Below are 19,484 nucleotides of genomic sequence, written 5' to 3'. Positions count from 1 at the left end.
GTCACTACAACACCACGTCACTACAACACTACGTCACTACAACACTACGTCACTACAACACTACGTCACTACAACACGTCACTACAACACTACGTCACTACAACACTACGTCACTACAACACTACGTCACTACAACACCACGTCACTACAACAATACGTCACTACAATACTACGTCACTACAACACCATGTCACTACAACACCACGTCACTACAACAATACATCACTACAACACCACGTCACTACAACACCACGTCACTACAACACCATCTCCAAAAGCTTCAAAACACGCCACACAGGAGGTGCGGGACGGGCAGCGGGACCTCTCGATGCACCTAGAAGTGCGTCCACCATATATTGTGTTTGTAAATCTGACGCTGTTTTACTGCTGCCAGTAAGCAGGGGGAGCTTTAAAAAGAAAAGCTTCACTCCACTGGGGAGCTTGTCCCGTCCATTCTTTTTACAGTTTATGGTCACTAACAACAGATTTCCACTGGATCCGTAACATCTCCGTCTCCACAATGGCTGGTTAGCGAGGAGAAAAGCCAAAAGTGTCCATCAGCCTCAGCTGACCCTGCTGACTGACACCCTGAGAGCCTCCAGGGTCAGATAAACCCAGTGTCTTTCAGCGTGCTGCAGCCTGCCTGCTCTTTAACTGCTACTACACACACACACACACACACACACACACACACACACTAGGAGCAAACAAACAAAAGCTCATTAAACAGGCTTTTAGGTGACTGGAATGTTCCTCAGTGACTATGTGATGACTGATGATTAAAAAAAAAAAAAAACCTGCTGTGACTCTTAAAAACGTATTGAATTAAACCTACGGGAACGCACGCACTTCAGTCTCAGCTATTTTTTATTTTTACGTTACTAGTGAAACACTAAGAAACAATAAATGATTATTAGACACAGAGCCAAACTACAATGACCTCATGTAAAGGATTTTCATTATCAGCGTGTGGTGAAATAACACAAAGTTGGGGTTGTAAATAAAAGTGAAGAAGTCACTTAGAGAAAGAGTAACATTCATACCAGTGGTGGCTCAAGTCCCCCTTTGTCTGACGACCACATTATGCTCAAAATTCTATGAAACAACACCTATAGATAATAATGACGGAATGAATGAGTGATAACACACATTGTAAAGAATCTCATTTTGTAAATAATAGAATGAAACAGTATTTAATGCCTCCTGAATAGATTTATTTCTATAGTTTCTTTCATTTCCCTCCTGATGTGGGACCAACGCTGACCTCTATATTTTCGTGTTCATGCTGTAATTAAAATCATTTCTATCATCGTTTTGTGTTTTGTGTTGTTGTTGTCTGTTCTTTTTAATTTTCAGTATATTTTTCTCTCCTTTTGTGTGTTTTTGTGTGTTGTTGTTGGTATTATTTAAGCTAGTCTCAGTGTGTGCTTTAAGTGTCTTTTGGTTGTTTCTTATATCCTTTTGTTCGTTTTTCTCTTATTTAGTGTGTTTTTTGTTGTTTTGTGTGTTGCTGGTAATAGTAAGTATTTTTCTCTCTCAGTGTTTGTGTGTTTTTGGTGTAAATCTGTGTATATATTATTTTTTGTTGTTTGTTTTTTTATTATTCAGTATATTTGTCTCTTATTTTTGTTTTGCGAGTTGCTGGTAATATTTAGTATGATTATCATTTTTAACTAAAAACAATGCATTTATTGGTTCATTTTCCTCTCTCTGTCTCTCTCAAGTACCCCCTGTAGTGCCATCGCGTACCCCTAGGGGTACATGTACCCCCATTTGAGAAACACTGCTTTATAGTTTAAATATATATATATATATAATAAAAATAGAGATTAGATGTTTTCTTACATTACCACATGGGCCAATGAAAATAGTAAAAAATTGTATATTTTCATATTTCCAGAGCGTTTTTCCTAAAAACCAATGCATATCTGTGACTAATCATTAGTGATGTGAACAGTCTATGTTCATAGCTCTAAGCTGATCAAATTAGAGGGAGATGAGGCATATGCTAAATCATTAGTGAGTAAATTATTATTTTTTGTTTTAAAATGATCAACAGACTTTGTGAAACTAGAAAAAATCAAATAACCAGACAACAATCATTGCTGACCAATCAAATTACACGTAATGCATGGCACCAAAACAGCATTGAATAGAGATTATTTTCTTATTTTTAGAGTTCATAAATCTATCTATACTTAGAGAATGAGATTTTTTTTATTTTGAATTTAATTCATTGGTTTTAATTATTTATTTATTTTTAAATTGTACATTTTGACAAACCTTTTATTTTATACAGATGCCTTTGTGTAAAATAAATATAGTTCCAATTGTGGTACATTTGGTTTCTTCCTTTTTAAGTTTCTACATGAGATGTTTACTGTATGTAAGGGACTCGTACCAAGATTTATTATCAACAATAAACAAAGTAACTTTTACTTTGAGTTTTATTTAATTCAGCTACGTTTTACTTCTACTTGAGTATTTTATTTATAACTTACTTGTAATTGAACATGATTTCAATCAAGTAACAGTACTTGTACTTCAGTAGATGTATCAATACTCTTTATATCAATAACTGAACTATAGGATTGTGATGTAATGATCATGTGATGAATTAAAGTCTATCGTTCTCAAAGCTGTTTCCTATTTTTGAAAAACTAAACTTAGATGTTTTTGAAACTATTTACTGATGTTATTAAAGGTGTGTGTGTGTGTATTGTATCCTCCACATGCCCATCATTGTCTGTATGCGTGTGTGTGTGTGTGTGTGTGTGTGTGTGCGCTGCGTGGGCCTCCCCATTGATCCTCTACATTGTCGTCTCCTGTGCATTTGGGCACTTAACATTTTTGCCGTGGCTTGCTGTTCCTTTACCTTTCGATATCGCCTCACCACGGACCCCCTGCAATGCAGCCATTCACAGCAGCACCCCCCCCCCAACACAAACACGCTGCACCCACCTCCGGTTTCCTCCTGAGTGCTGACCTGCACTGGTGCTTTAAAACTGGGGACAGCTAATACACTTGTAAATGATCAGTTATTATCTCACTGGCCCCACTGATTCCAAAGGTCACCCCTCTGTCTTCCACTATTGATCGGCTGGGCCTGTTAAAGCAGCTCCGGTCCGCACTGAAAGTGAACATTGCCACTAACATGTGTCCATCACTTGTTTCTGGCTGGTTTAAAAGGCTCTTTGACTTGTTGCTGCCCCAGTGAATAGAAAAGACCAGGATGAGGAGCATAATGGATCTGCCAATAAGGAACTAGAACATGCTGTGGGCCAAAGGATGGATGGATTCAACAACAGCACTCAGTGTTAGTCATTATTAATGATCATAATTATCATCTTAATCCAATTAGATAAATAATAATACAATTAGGGATGCAACAGAATGAACATTCTTGGCCGAACCCAAAACCGAAATAAATTATGCAAATAATTAGTCCCATTGCATTTATGGGTATAAATGTGTACGACCATCACTTCAAATAAATTGCAGTTGTATAATAAAGGGTAGTAATAATAATAATAATAATAATAATAATAATAATAATAATAATAATAATAATAACAATTATAATAATAATAATAATAATTTTTTAAAGGAGACTCAAAGCGCGTTACAGAAATTATTATTCATTCACACCAGTCTCTAATTAATTAGATTAATTATTTTAATTGAGTCCCACCACTAGTTTAAACATTTTCCTGATAATTTTGGGACTGTTCAGTGTGTGTGTGTGTGTGTGTGTGTGTGTGTGTGTGTGTGTGTGTGTGTGTGTGTGTGTGTGTGTGTGTGTGTGTGTGTGTGTGTGTGTGTGTGTGTGTGTGTGTGTGTGTGTGTGTGTGTGTGTGTGTGTGTGTGTGTGTGTGTGTGTGTGCGTGCGTACAATGGCTCTGTAATGCAAAAAAACCCCAACTATTTCAGACCATCAAGCGTTTTCCTGATATTGTTCAGGCTGTGGTTGTCATTGTGCTGACGGTGTATGCCCCCCCCCCCCCAGTGATGATTGACAGCTGCTATTTGATGCATTCATTCACTGAGCTCAAGGTTTTCCTGAAGGAACTCATTGTGCCCGTTTGCACGTCTGTAAACATCTGGACGTCTAACTCAGACTCACCCATGTTGACTTAGTGATTTGTGACAATGAACCATTTCAGGGTCTCTTTGTTTCCTCCACAGCTGTACGAACTGGACGAAGATGAAAAGCGCAAAGACTTCCTCGATGATCTTTTCAGTTTCATGCAGAAACGAGGTATGTGGTTTTGTTTTCTCTGAGAGTGAACAAAAGTTGATAGTTCAGTTAGAGCAGAGGTCACCAAGCTTTGTGAAACTGTAGCTACTTCATAGGTAGTGGATAGTGTGAAGGTCTAACAGTTAGAAAAGCACTAGAATACAGACACGTTTCATTTTAATTAGAAGCTAAGATTATAATCAAGCTACTGCAGTAACTTATAAAGGTTTAAGTTTCAACATGTAACACTTTATTTCTCCTAATTTATGCAATTGTTTCATTTTCAAAACATTTCATAGAAAATGATCATCTTCCTATTTTACTAGCTACTAACAAACAACTTTGAACTTAACCTATAGAATAGAATAGAATAGAATAGAATAGACCTATATCCCCAGAGGGGAAATTAACATGTTGCCGCAACACAATAAAAGAGCAGACAGTAAGAACAAAAATAAATACCAAAACAGGATGATAATGTAAAAAAACAATAAAAACATAGCATAATAGTGCAAAAAAAAACATAGGATAATAGTGCAAAAAAAATCTCTTACATGTAACATTTCTAAAATGTAATAATTAAGTCATATTTTATGAAAATCCACCGTGCGTTTTTAAAAATATATCTTACATATATTATGTTTTTATTATATTATGTTATACACAACACAACATAACATAATGTAACTCATACACCAAATCTACTGCATCACTTAAAAAACATTTGTCACAATGTTTCAGTTAAAATAAACATTTAAAGATGCTTAATTTAATACTAAAACTTTAAATTTATAAGTACTAATTACATCTCTCATGTATTTATCTTTGTTAGTTGTTGGCTGGATAGTAAATGATATTTTAGATGGAGCTCATTAGTGAGGGCCCCTCACATGGTCAATGTGGGCTATCTGGGCCCCGCGGGCATCGTGTTGGGGACCCCTGAGTCAGGAAGTATTTTATATGTTTCACAAACATACAAGGAGGAGGAGAAGGAGCATTTCTAGCTAGATCAGGGGTCATTTCAACATAAATGTTCTCACGTTTGCACTTCCAGTTATAAATTAGACATAAATTATGGAAGGCGTCAACAATAACTGATCAATATGTGACAGATTATTAAATGTCTTTTGATTTGTTTATTTTTGGACCAATTTTTGTTTAATTTTGGAAGATTTTGTCAATTAACTTGAGAAAAATTGCATGAATTTTGGAAAAATTTAGTTCTTTCAACAACAATTTACAACTGGATTAGTTGGTAATTTACACAATTATTAATATTTTCACTGTTATTTTCACTGTCTCCTGAGGGCCAAATTGGGCCTTGAGTTTGACACATATTGTACATGATAATTTTACCAATAAACTACTTCTAAAAATGTGGAGCAAAGTGAAACTGGATGTTTTTATGAAACGATGTTGTTTTATTGGTGTTTTACAGGATGTTTCTACCACTAAGGATTCCTGGGGATTTATTGAGGAAATAGATTTTGTTTTTAGAGCTTTTCATAATATGAGGAAGTTAACCAATGTGACCACAATGCCAGTTTATTCTGGGAGCACAACGTTAGCGTGCCATGCTGAGCTATGTTGTATTCTTGGCTCTGTGCTTTTTTCTTAGATCTCTGAGATGTTTTTGCTTTTGTTTTATGTCTTTGACTTATGATACATTAGCACAAAACCATGGGAAAAAACACACGAGACGACTTCTTTATATGTTCTTTGAGATGATCAAGATAGATGATAAATAATTGATAATTGTCTAAATGATGCTTTAAAAAAATAAACATAGAATCATTTGAATTAATCAAAGCTTCAGCAAATGTAGCTGATTAGTTTAATGTTTAAGTATAAAAAGGTAAATATTGCAGATATACAGTAAGCCTTTTCACATTCTCGCTCTCGTTCAGTACTCGCGCATGAGGTCAAAGGTCAAGAGGGATAAACTCGCCATAGCTGATGATGTAAACAGTGTCTGACAGAGATTTAGATTATTTTTCCCCTTTGATTCTGCAAAAGAAAAAAATTGCGGAAACGTGTCATCGGTCTCCAAGGTAGAAATGGCGAGTTAGTTGCTAAAGCTAATGCTGCTAAAGCTAATGATGCTAAAGCTACTGCTGCACACGAGCTAAAAATTCAGGTTTTTCCTGACTTTTCAACAGTGATCAATCAGCTGATCAGTGAGGTTTCACTTATCGGCCTGTTTAGTGTCCATCTTGTGCACTTCCTTCAAATTTGTAAATTGAATTGAAATAATAACTTAATAAAATAATCATGGACCTGGTTAGTGAATGGTGGACCTCGTGAATTTACCTTTTCAAAGTGAGAACTCATACTGTGCTTTTCACACTCAGAAATCTCGCTTTACCATCAATAATAATAATACAAAAACTCAAACACACATTACAGTTCTTCAAACAATTAAACAAGTCAAAAAAGAAACTACCAACAATAAAGGTAAACAGAGAAAAAATGTTTTATTAAAGTGCTCAGATATGAGCGTCATTCCCGGGTAGAGTCCAAATTCCACCCGCTGGAGACCAGGGGTCACCTGTGTGGAAGCAAGGAGACTACATTGCTTCCATTCTGCTGCTGAGCTGCTCCATCGCTTTTTAAAAGTGCTCAGATTGACTGTAAGTGACATCAGCAGAAAACCCTGGTGACCTCCTCTAGTCTGAATATGTGTAATATTAATAAAATAAACACTAACGATCTCTGGAATCACATGTTAGGTTGGAAATATCAACAGAGTGGACGAGCTCGTTTATGTTTATATCCCTCTGACCTATGCCCCCCCCCCCCGGTCGCACATGCTCAGTTCCAGAGTGTGAAAAGGTTTAATGTAATGGTTTCTGGTGTCGAAATCAGTCAGAGTGGTGGGAAACAAAAAAAACTACAACCGAAATTAATTTACAGACAAATGCATACATAGTAGAAAAAAATCAGTTGTATGTGTTTTAATTTAATGTCACTTTTGAATTGGACCTGAGCCTGTGTGTTTGGATGATTGTGTAATGATCGGCACATCTACAATCATATGTCACTACCCTTCAGGCCTCACTTAGTGGAGGTTTCATCACGGCTATAAGACGGAAACCTTTCCACGCCTCTCACAGGGGCGTGTGGTCGGACGGCTGGGTGTTTGACACTAGTGATGCTTTCAGGAAACATTGATCGGGACATTTGGAGCAGCCCGTTGTGATCAGCGCTGTCAGGAGCTAGAAGTAGAGATAGGATGAGGATGATCTGCTCAACACTGGGAAACGTCTCCTTACTAAGTCCAAAATCAATGTCTAATTGAACAGTCCCACAACAATCTATACGGCGTCTAAACCCAAGTGATCACGTAGCTACATCATTACTTCATCAACCAGTGCTTTGCACAGCCACCTGACGCTCTGCCTTTAACATCACCACCAAACTACGCTACATTAAATAAATTCAACTAAGAAATATAACATGCAAATAAAAGTTTATGGCAGCGTTTTTCAACCTGCAATATGGAGTGGCCTGGAATTAAAATGTGGTCATCTGAAATGTCTAGTAATTGGTATAAATAAAATAAGTAAATAAACGTAGGTAAAAAAAATTTATTAAAATTATTTTTTTGAATTTTTTGAATTATTATTCTTTTTCAAATACACATAATACAATAAACATCAACACAAACCCTGTCTCCTACACAGAAACCAACCTCTGTATTTATAACATACTTTAATAAACTAATTCTAGGGGAAAAAAAATCTTTTGTAATGTAAAAATGGGGCCACGACCCGAAAAAAATAAGAACCACTGCTTTATTAGAAAAAGTCCTCTGACGATGTGTATAATGTGGCATGTTTTCATCAGACTGCTGTAATTTAACATTTTATTTAACAATAAAAGGAAGTGAATGTCTGCAGAGGTTATAATGATCCTGTTCTTAATTCATGTCTGATCAAAGTCTGAGAGACAGATTCACTAAGATCTGAAATAAAGGGTCGTAAACCAAGATTGCAGCAATGATTAGTGCACGTGCAGAACTGGTGCAGACTGCCCTTATTTAAATGAGCATTTTGAACGTGTTGTGTTGAATATAGAGCGTGAACATGAGCGTGCGGAAGCGAAAATATAAATGTGATGCAGCAGAATTGGAGGTGTTAGTAGAGAAAATGAATAAAAAAATAGATGAATTACAGCAGATAGGTAGATAGATATTCTTTATTCATCCTGCAGTGGAGAAATGTGGTGGATGTTACTGTGAGTGACAGATGGGTGATCGCGTGTGTGTGTGAGACAGTGATTGGTGGAGGAGGGATGTGCGTGTGTGCAGCTTTTTTCCTCTCTCTTTCACACACACACACAACTGGAGCCTTTTTTTCATCTCTGCTGTGTTTTCTGTCCACATTTACTGCAGTGATGATCTCTGTGTGTGTTTGCACCTGCTTCTCAGTTGTACTATTTTTCCATACTAAAACTATCACCTCAAACAGTTCCAGATTTCATGAATCGCATTGCTCCCCCTGCATACAATTATTTGCATTTCCTCCTCCCATATTTTTGTGCCCCCTGGGAGATCCGCCTACTATACATATTCATTAGGGGGAGACACGCTAAATGGATTGAAGGCATATTGGGAAGCGCAGAAGCGGCGCGCTCCTCATTGGCTAGGCTTTGTACTCCTTATTAGTGCGTGGAGTTACGTTTGCACACGTTTTAATACCACTGAACCTTTAGTGATATTAGGTTCTCAATTACGTCAATGGATCACAATTACTGAGCCTTTATTAAATGAATCAATAAAACATAATCTTCCTCTTGTGTTAGCTCTTTGTTAGCATCTCTAATGAGAATGGGTAGTCACGGTGGGCACACGAGTCATACTCAACCGTCCCATGATGCATTGGGAGCTGAATGTAAAATGGTCGTGGGACCTGCTTCAAGCTAAAAATCAAACATCCTTTTTTCAAAATAAAAGTGTGAAATGTGTGAATGAAATGTGTCTACGTGAGTTTTATGGATCAAATGAGCACATGTTGATATTCTACTTTGTCACTTTCTCACTTTAAATGTTTTCAGAACTTTCAAAGTAAAGGTGAAGAATCAACAGAGATATTTAGCCTCAGTGTGAACAAGGTTTTTAACGCTGGAGGTTCCAAATGCATCTTGGGAAACTTGGAAGTGGGAACGCTCATCATCCTAATCATACTAATAGTATGTAGTAGACAGTATATACTCAGGGAGTGTGTAGTTTGTAGAGACCCTATTGGTGGCCAGCGTGCCATCCAGAACCCTAGAGAGCAGCTAGGCAGGCAGGAGGGCAGCTCCAGAGGGGAAACAATGACCTCACCACACCCCTAGTCGCCCCACAGTTCCCAGGACACACCCTAGCACACCTGAGCGAGTCCATAGAATCATGGGCCCAGCACCCTCCACAGCCCCCCACTAGGACTAGACGATATGGACCAAAACTCATAAATCTTGATATTTTTCAAATAAAATCAGACCAGAAAGACAGTTCTGCGTTAATTTTGCTGATGCACAAAATGAATACATTTATTTACAAACAGCTGCACAATATGTGACACTTGTCTTTTTCTCCTCTCAGGGACAGCACGTGTGAGTGAGTTCTGTAGTGTGGCTTGTTTAGATGGAGGTCTGGGTGAGGACGCACTCAGTGATCATCAAACTGTGATTTTCATGCTGTTCTGAGAAGTAGTGAAAGTAGCGACTCCTAAAACTAGCATTTTCTTACAAAATAAGCTATAAATAATTAAATATAGATCAATAACGGCGATATTGTAACAGAGATGTCCAGAAGAAAAATAGGTAGAAGGCTAAAAATTGCGGCAAGTTGCCGCCGATGACGCACGACACCTAGGGGGGTTGGGGGGCTTCTGGACATCCCTGCTCAACATATACATATATTATTTCACAAAATAAAAGCAATATTTCTAAATGTTGACATAGTGTAATTGTTCTTTAGACGTGTTTCCATTAAAATGTTGTTGTGGAGCCTGGTAACTCTGGTGGAATCTCATCCTGTGAGACTTCCTTAGAACAAACACTCTGCATTCCTTTGTTGTTTCACGTCTAATGTGTCACTAATCATTATTAAGTCTAATGATAAGAAATGTCTGGGTCTTCTCTTCTGTCCACACGTACTATGTCATGTTTTCTCACAGGAAGTGGTCATGTGACCAGGTACGTCACGTCCTGTGACGTGTATTTTCAGAAAAAGTGTTTCCTTAGAGCTTTAACCGTACATTTAATATGGAAACATCCAAAATTCCTCCTCATGAAAGCATGAAAACTTTTTAACGATATTTGAGTGTTTTATTTTTTAGAAATGCAGGTGTTTCCATGGTGTTTTTATTTAGATTTCAACGGGTATTGGAAACACAGCTCGTGTGATAGATGATGAATGGATGGATGCGTCTGTTTTAAGATGTGTTCAAGTTCACCAGTGGTGATGTGTTCAGGTATGAACGGGTCAGGTTGGAGCTCTAAACGTGTCTGACCTTGTCGTCACACGCTGGTCTAAATACAGCTGCTGGGTAGGTGGGTCAAAGGTCGCTGATCTGTCATAGTGACACTGTGATTGTACGTCTCGCTAAAGGAGCTAACCTGATACAGTGTTAGCATGCTAGCTGCAATCACGTGCATTGATAAAAGCTGCCTTCAGGGACAGCGTGTGTGATTCTCAATCACTGGGAAAAAAGAAGATGGTGTTTGAAGCATGTGCTGACAGCCTGGTGTCAGGTTACAGCCTTGGGCCAGTCATTTATACAGGACGCACCTCTCTCTGCACCCCTTTGTGTCATGAGTGTGTGGAAGAGTTAAACCTGGGTCGGTTGAACAGATGAAAAGGAAACCTGTTCCACTCAGCGTAATGTGCATGGTGTGAGTGTCTGCTATGTATATCCTGATATGTGAAGCTGCAGGATAACGTTACCTGTGCATAGATTCATCATCAGACTAAGCATTTAGACGAGTGTTTGTAAAGATTAGCAAATGTTGCGTTTAAGGGTTGTTTTTCCCCATGGAAACATTAGCGTTAGGGAAGCCCCGTGTGTGTGTGTGTGCGTGTGCGTGTGCGTGTGCGTGTGCGTGTGCGTGTGCGTGTGCGCGTGCGCGTGTGTGTTTTAGATGATGTGTAGAGGTTGAAAGCAGATTTGATGGATGGACCTGGAATGGACAACTCTAGATCACATGTTTTGTTATGCTGTCCCAAAGAAAAGGAGACCCCAGTTCAGGGTTCACATTGCACAGGCTCACTAGGGAGGTGTGTCTTTGGCCTATTGTTTATTATTATTACCAAACTTGCTTCAGTTGATGTTCATACATTAGTTCAATTATTTCTGCTTTTATAGCCTTTGCTCCTGAGAATTGGCGATTTATTTGATGTAAATCTTGAGGTTTTTTTGGACGGACTACAGATTTTGGAATTTAAAACATGATTTATTGTCACTCAATGTCATATTTTTCCAAAATTTCACATCATCTGTAACCACTAAGGGTCCTATTTCAATCTGAACCAACATTAGCCATGTCGGTCATGTAGAAGCTTAGAAAAACAGTATGTGATTTTTGGAAAAAAGTGGCTGGTGCTTAACAGGTTAAACTGACCTTGTAAACACTTAATTGCAAATTAAAGAATGGCCTTTCCGATTAAACTTAAATCAAAAATAATTTTTTTCAGATTTTAATTCTGAATTGAATTAAAATACTCAATCTTGTTAACGTTTCCGCTTTAAATTAATTCCTGTTGTTCTGTGCATACTCGTCCTATCGATGATGGTGACGACATAATCCAAGATGGCCACCAAAAGCAAGCATTGCACTCCAGCCGAGAGTATTTATTTAATAAGAGCCTTGTAAGACATGGACATAATGAGAAGAGGTAATGGACGGAAGCATAAACATGAGGACATTCACACACACCAACCCCCAGACCAAAAGAGGAATTGAATAAAGTCGAATAAACCAGTTTTCTGTGTATACCTCAATTAGGATTGTTATTGCCGTGTACAGACGAAGCAGAACACTTTCGGAATTATTTAATTCTGAATATTTAATTCAGAATTAAAAAAAACATCATGTAACCATGGCCAGTGTTTAGTAAGACGTCCATGCTTTCTGGGTGGTGTGGGAGTGTTTTTGTCTGCTGAGGTGTTGCTGAGGCTTGTTTTCAGTAATATGTCAAACCACATTATTTGACACGTCCTCATCCATGACTGAACACACAGAGTTTCCTTTGAGGCCCATTTAATACCAGTTTAGCTTTTACACTTGATTGTTTGCGTTCTTGTCTACAGATCAACTTCTTTAACATCTGTATCTGTGACCATATAACAGACATAGGCAACTGGCGGCCCAGGGGCCACATGTGGCCCTCTGTCTAATTTTTGCGCCCCCCGCCAAAACAAATCCTCAAAATATGTATTTCAAGTAGTATAGAAATATATCCAACATAGTACACAAAATATGCACAAAGTACTCAAAAACCACACAAAACAAATTAAAAAACACAAAAACAGACACAACAACCACTCAAACAAACAAAATGACGACGAAAACACAAAAAAACAACAACACATTACAGAATAGCTTCAAAGACAGACAAACTGTAAACCAAATTACACTAAATGACATTAAAATACAGAAAACAACAGCAAAAATACAGAAAGTGACCCCAAAAATGCACCAATCGACAACATTAATGCAGAAAATGACAGAAAAATACGCACAATTACAACAAAAACACATAAAATAACAAAAATACACATGATGACCCCAAAAACACACAAAATGACTATAAATTGACAAAATGACAAAATCACAGACCTAGGGAAAAAAAAACTGACTGACTGTTGTTTCCAGTGAGTTTAGCTTTTTTTAAATGTAGTCAATAGGCAGGACGAGGTTATTTAATTACAGTCAGGCAGAGCAGAGTCCAAATAACAGGCCTCATCCAGAGCCAGAGGCCAAAAGTAGGAGGAGCCAACCAGGAGCAAACAACAGGGGCTCACTGAAAACCTGGGGCCACATTTACAAATGTTACACACACACAAAAAGGGGTCTGAAAAATGTACACACACCAAAGTTTGTGATTTGTAAAACTTAGAAATGGGACTTAATTAAAAAAAAATCCAATTAATTAGAGACTTTGTTATTAATCAAGATTAATTTAGATTTACCTTCATTAATCTAAATGAATTGCGTAACAATATTTGACACGAGAAGCAACGTTTTCCACGTTTTGTTTTTATTTAAACTAAAATTAAAGCCCACGAAGCAGAGCAACGACTTCTCCTCTGGTTTTCCTGTTTGTTCCTGTTTGTTGTGTTGTGCTCTGTGCGTCAGTGTTATGGGTATGACGGGAACTCGTTAAATAAGAAAGGTTCCGTGATGTTTGGAGTGCAAAAAACTAAATGATTATTATTATAATTTTTTTTTTATCTGAACCCTTTTTAAAATTCCCAAAAAAAAACAGATTTTAAAATTCTTTCCAGACGGTCATAACCTCTGTGTGGTGTGTGTTTTTTCCACTATTGTAAAGAAGACACTCTATCTACAGCAGTAGACAATGGCTGTGATGGCCTCCTTTGTGTGCTGATAAATACCTGGAATGATTTAGTGTTGCCCTTGTCCTGTGGTTATTAATTGATTATTATCTCTGAGTCCAACCATCAGCACTTTTTTTATTTAAATAAGTCCACTTTTGTTGCTGAGCTAACAGCTTAATGAAGCCTTTATACTGTGGTAGAAGACACGTTTACTGAAGGGTCGCCTTAAAATATGGCTCAGCCTTCGATTTCTGAGACAATGCTTCTGTTTCACTTCACTTCCCCAGTGTGTGTGTGTGTGTGTGTGTGTGTGTGTGTGTGTGTGTGTGTGTGTGTGTGTGTGTGCGCGCGCGCGTGTGTGTGTGTGTGTGTGTGTGTGTGTGTGTGTGTGTGTGTGTGTGTGTGTGTGTGTGTGTGTGTGTGTGTGTGTGTGTGTGTGTGTGTGTGTGTGTGTGTGTGTGTGTGTGTGTGTGTGTGCGCGTGCGCGTGCGCGTGCGTGCGTGCGTGCGTGCGTGCGTGCGTGCGTGCGTGCGTGCGTGTGGGTGTGTGAGTTAGACCCATTGGACCTGTGGCTCCTTCAGGGCCTGCAGGACAATAAAACACCAATTCCTAATGTGATTCCCTTCATGCGTTTGTATGATTTTGTTATTTAAGAACATTTTTCATTTGGACTCTCAGAGAACATTCTACTTTTTGTCAGAAACAACAGAGTAAATCCTGTCCCGTACTGCATTCACAGGCTATAATATCATTAAGTTTATCATTTTACCAGTTGTTAGAGCTACTTTCTTTAGGGTGCTTATATTTATTCCTGCTTGTTGTTTTCTGGTGTTTAATAAAGCTTTATTTACCGGCGATTAGTTCCTTCTGCATATTTACAAGTTTGTACATTTCATGTTAATATATTGTTCCTGTTATGAACATGTATGTACAGCTGAATGAGATAACCTTTAAAAAAAACACAGCTTTCTAATAATTAAAAAAAAGTTACAAAGACAAATCTTTAAAACATCATTAAAAATAAGACGGTTTTGTCTTTTGTAATTACTTGTGACCCACAGTATCAGCTGGTTAGATCATGTGAATTACTTTGTATTTTTTCCTAGTTTTGTACAGTCAGTTTAAAACCTGCTTTTTCCCCTCACCTCTCCTCCTGTTGTTTTCCCTTTTTTCATCTAAATACGGGGCGCCACCCATGCCCATGGTGACCCACAGTTTCTCCCGTTCTTGTCCTCCCATGTTATGTGTGATTGCCTTTCCATGTTTCTTTGGACGGATGATTCTGAAATGTTTATACAGCACTTTGTGGTTTTTTACTTGTGAAAAGCGTTTCATAAATTAAATACTTACTTATTAAACTGGTTTCCATGTGTTTTCGAGCAGTAGGAAGTAATCACCAGTAAATAAATCCCAATAATAGGTAACAAAAATAAAAGTAACTTTTATATGTAGTAGAGTAAACGTAAAACTGCCGATTAAAAAAAAAAAAAAACTCAGTAACGTAAACTTAACTATTGTCTGTCGATTTCCCCCAAAACCATTGATTTGTCCCGTTTATTTGTAAATTAACGACTGACATAAAAGACCCTGAAAGCAGCAGCACGTGATCTCTGTGGACTGTGAGCTGTCAATCACATCCGTTGCCATAGTAACACTTGTAATATAAACCAATCAAAAAGCTCAAACGTTTGTAACTCGATGCTGATTGGTCGATGGCATTGACAATAATACTCATTTGCTTCCTCTCATGCTACCTTAATTAACTTAAAATGTTTTTTTCTGATGAACACTTTAAACTTGGTTATAATGCAATGCAATAATGAATTTCAACCAAAAGGAAGAAAAATGAAATTTTCATTACAAATAAAATCATATGCAAATAGTTTCTCTTGAAAATCTGTCGTTGTCTTTGGTTAAATTATTGTCCAAACAAAGAAGTACATTTACTTTTTTACTTTAAACCTCTGATGAAAACATTCCCAGTATCAGTCATTTATTGCTAAAAAGCGAATTTTCGTCCCATTATCGGTTTGGAGCTGCAAAGCGATGACGAGGAGCATAAAGATGATTAGTATTAGTGGCCTTCATAGATGAAGTGATGAAGGTGGACTGTTCCATTTCTCACTGCCATGATGACACTCGGCCTGATAGGATGGTTTGTGCTGACAAAAGGAGCTCTTTTATTCCTTCTATCTCTTTCAGGGAATCACACAGACCAATCCATCAGCTCCAGTATTGAAAGTTCATTCATCTTGTTTTAAGAGGTTAGAACGTGCCCAACAAAAGCCTTTATTTATTACCTCTGTCTTTGTTTCGTCTTCTACTAATAATAGTTTCATACAGATGCATGGTTTAAATAGTGCTGAATCATCTCAACACTGCCTTTAAAAATAAATCATTCAAAGTTTGATAACTTTAGAAAAGTTGATCCAGTCTTGGACATATTTAATATTAAGGAATAATTCATTCATTAAAAATGAGTTTTAGTCTTTGTTGGTTTGAGTAGAGCAGAAATGTTCCTGTGTTTGATTCTCGGGGTTAAAACCTAAGATCTGTGTAGAGTTGATAAAGAATGTTACAACGATGTAACAAAATGCTGAACCCAAGACGTAAAAAAACTTCAACGCGTCAGTGTCTGTTATTACTCTGGACGTCCATCAATCATTGACTCACTCTATAATATATTAAATATATTACATTATTAGGGCCAAAATATTTTGCCAGCCCCACAATGTAAGAACAAACAAAGAGTTTTTATATTTTGGGCTCAGTATCCTGTTTTATTATTGACCAGTTATTACATTTCAGGTTTTATTCCATTTTTTTTTAAGGCGGGGCTACCGGACTCTAAACGCCCTCACTCTGTTCTTCTTCTTCTTTTTCTTCTTGTTGTTGTGTACACTAGTTAAAATCACTACTTCTCTGTTATTGATGAACGGATCAGGCTAAAATTTGGTAGTTATAATCTATGTATGTGTACGCATCGATGCTCAGAGCCCGATTTTTGATTTGGAATCCAGGGGGGCCGCAAGGGACCCCAAAAGAAAAAAGAAATGAAAGTAAATTTCTTATTTATTTGCGAGTCGAATATTACGACGGTTGGTGGTACTGAGTCATTGGCACATACCTATATGTAAATGGGGCCCATTACCCAGTACGTGTCACGGGGCCCCCATTTTTCAAATGACTACTCCTCAATTAGTTCTTGTTAGATCAGAATGCAGTTTGATATGAATACTGTATGAATGAATATGATGAGACGCTCAAAGCCCTTTTTTTTAAATGGTGCCTACCCCCCATTTGCGGTAATTTCCAAATGAAGAAGAGAAGAAGAGCAAAAAATCCAGACTTAAACCATTAAACCACACCTTCAACCATTTCTGACAAGAACACTGGTTCTTTACATCAGACAGATTTTACTTGGGTCAGCATTAATGAGCAGCAGTGGATCCTGGTTGTCTGTATTTACAGCACTGAGCTCTTCTTCTCTTCTTCACGGCGTCTATGAAACAGCAGAGTTGTAACTGTCGCCCCCTGTGGTCACAGATTTTGTTTATCAAATTTCAGTAAACAAAAGAGGTTTACATCGACTTTTTTTAACTTTTACTGATTTTTAGATCAACACAAAGCAGCACAAGTTGTAATATTGACTGAAAAAGCTGCTAAATGATCCTGAATGTTTCACCTACTATAGAACTCAATGGACTGAAAGTGGCGATTGGCGTCATCAATGACGTCATTTCAACATGGCAGCGGACAGGCTCTCAAACAGTAAACTAGTCCCATTTTTAAATGTTAATAAAACGAATATGGTGCAAAATAATGTGTTTTGTTAGACATAGATCTACTAATAAGGATATTTCAAACATTTGTAAAAACAGTGGAGGATCTCTTTAAGAATTGAACAGTTTATTTGACCTGACTGTAATTCCTGTGAAATGGATTCAGTGCAGTAGATACATTCTGAATTTATTTTCTGAGTAAAATGTGGTACTAGTTTGAGAACCACTGGTCTGAATCACACCTGACGTGTGGGTAAAAACAGAGGAACACGTTTTATTATTTTATTCCAGGTTGAACGTTAGCAGCTTCTTTGTGTGGTGAGGAAGAGGAGGAGGAGGAAGAGGAGGAACATCAATCTTTTCTTTAATAGTGTCTCATCCGTCCACATGCCATCGCTGCAAAATGAAGCAATAATTACTGGCCTTAATTGATGTGGCTTTGCTACCTCAGACGATGCTTCAGACCCCCCCCCCCCCCCACACCACTGCTGTTGTTTGCACTATATTTCTGCAGCCATTGATTGCTATTATGGTAAATCCGATGGGCACAATGAAACTCTGTCAGCGAAATGCAGGTTAATTATCTCAGGGTCAACCACTCTGGAAGCTTCACAAAGAGCCGGCGCTTCTCTCTTTATGCAGCGCATTAAATTACAAATAGAAATTATTATCAGCGCCTCTCATTCTGCTAATAAGCCTCATAAATAGACGGCCTTGGTTCTCTGCTGATTGTGTTAAAGTTTTAAACTGCTCCAGACTCATTGATCACGGATTCTCTTCTGTTCTTTGATGATTTATGAGCAGATCACGGGAAAAAGGCTCGGATCAGATCTACGGGAGAGGATTAGGGACAATTCTGATGGACAGAATAGTTCTGGGCAAATCAAGAATAAAATCAAAAATAAACTCAAAATACAATATTGTGATTAAAGTTTGACATTAAAGTGAAATCTATAGAAGCCAGGGTTGGGGTCAATTACATTTTTCCATTACAATTACATCTTCAATTATCCATGTTCAACTACAACTCAATAATGATGACAATAATCAGCATTTTTTTACATTCTCCATTACTTAAGTTCAATAACTGAGCCTTTAATAAATGACCCAATAAAACATAACCTTCCTCCTGTGTTAGCTTTCTGTTAGCATCTCTAATGCTAATGGCTCAGTTTGACTCATGTCTTAAATCAGCTGTAAAATACACTAATAAATATTATCTATCATCTAATTAGTTTTTAATCACTTGGTTACATTGTTAGGATTCCTAATCAATGATAATATTGGTAATAATATTTTTGGTTTGAACAGTATAGTCCTTAAACTTTTTTATTTTATTGTAAAATGATAGTGAAGAGAAGTGACAGGTAGTGGGAAAGGTTAATAAGAAACATACAGTATTTTAATAATTATAAACTACGTATGTGTACGACATAGAACTGTTCCATGGTTCCCCAGGTTTGGGTTTAATTAAATGTAATTGTCAGTTTTTGTATAATTTCCATGCCAATTACAGTCACAAAGTCAATTATCTGAACTCAATTACAATTCAGTTATGTTTACAACAGCAACAATTATAATAATACGACATCATTGTGATTAATTATCAATTACGGCCCTCGTCAGCTTCCGTAGATTTGACTTTATTATCAAACCTTCAACTTTTATCACGATTTGGTATTTTGAGTTTATTTTTGAAAATTCAAATTTAATCTCAACATTTTTACTTTATTCTTGATAAATGATGAATTTGGCCCCAATCCTCTTCCGTAGTTTGTAGATGTCACCTGCTTTTATATATTTTTATATTCATGCATTGATAATGTTTTATTTATGCAAATATTTTTCATCTTATTTTGAAATTTTTGGTGCTTTTTCTTCCAGGTAGTTCTTGATTACTGGTTCTAAACTATTGGGGGC

The 19,484-nt window shown here is 37.3% G+C and overlaps 1 protein-coding gene across 1 annotated transcript in view; it reads left to right on the top strand.

Moving 5' to 3' along the window:
- arid3c (AT rich interactive domain 3C (BRIGHT-like)) overlaps positions 1-19,484 on the top strand; it is a 77,786-nt gene that overhangs the window by 48,006 nt on the left and 10,296 nt on the right. Inside the window, exon 3 of the mRNA XM_028458138.1 lies at positions 4,186-4,258. Within this exon, the coding sequence (XP_028313939.1) occupies positions 4,186-4,258 (73 nt within the window). The remainder of the gene's footprint in view (positions 1-4,185; positions 4,259-19,484) is intronic.

Source organism: Gouania willdenowi, chromosome 9 (assembly GCF_900634775.1).
Source record: "Gouania willdenowi chromosome 9, fGouWil2.1, whole genome shotgun sequence".
Lineage (NCBI taxonomy): Eukaryota > Metazoa > Chordata > Actinopteri > Blenniiformes > Gobiesocidae > Gouania > Gouania willdenowi.
The sequence above is the reverse complement of the archived record's forward strand: the minus strand, read 5'-3'. Positions and strand labels throughout refer to the sequence as shown.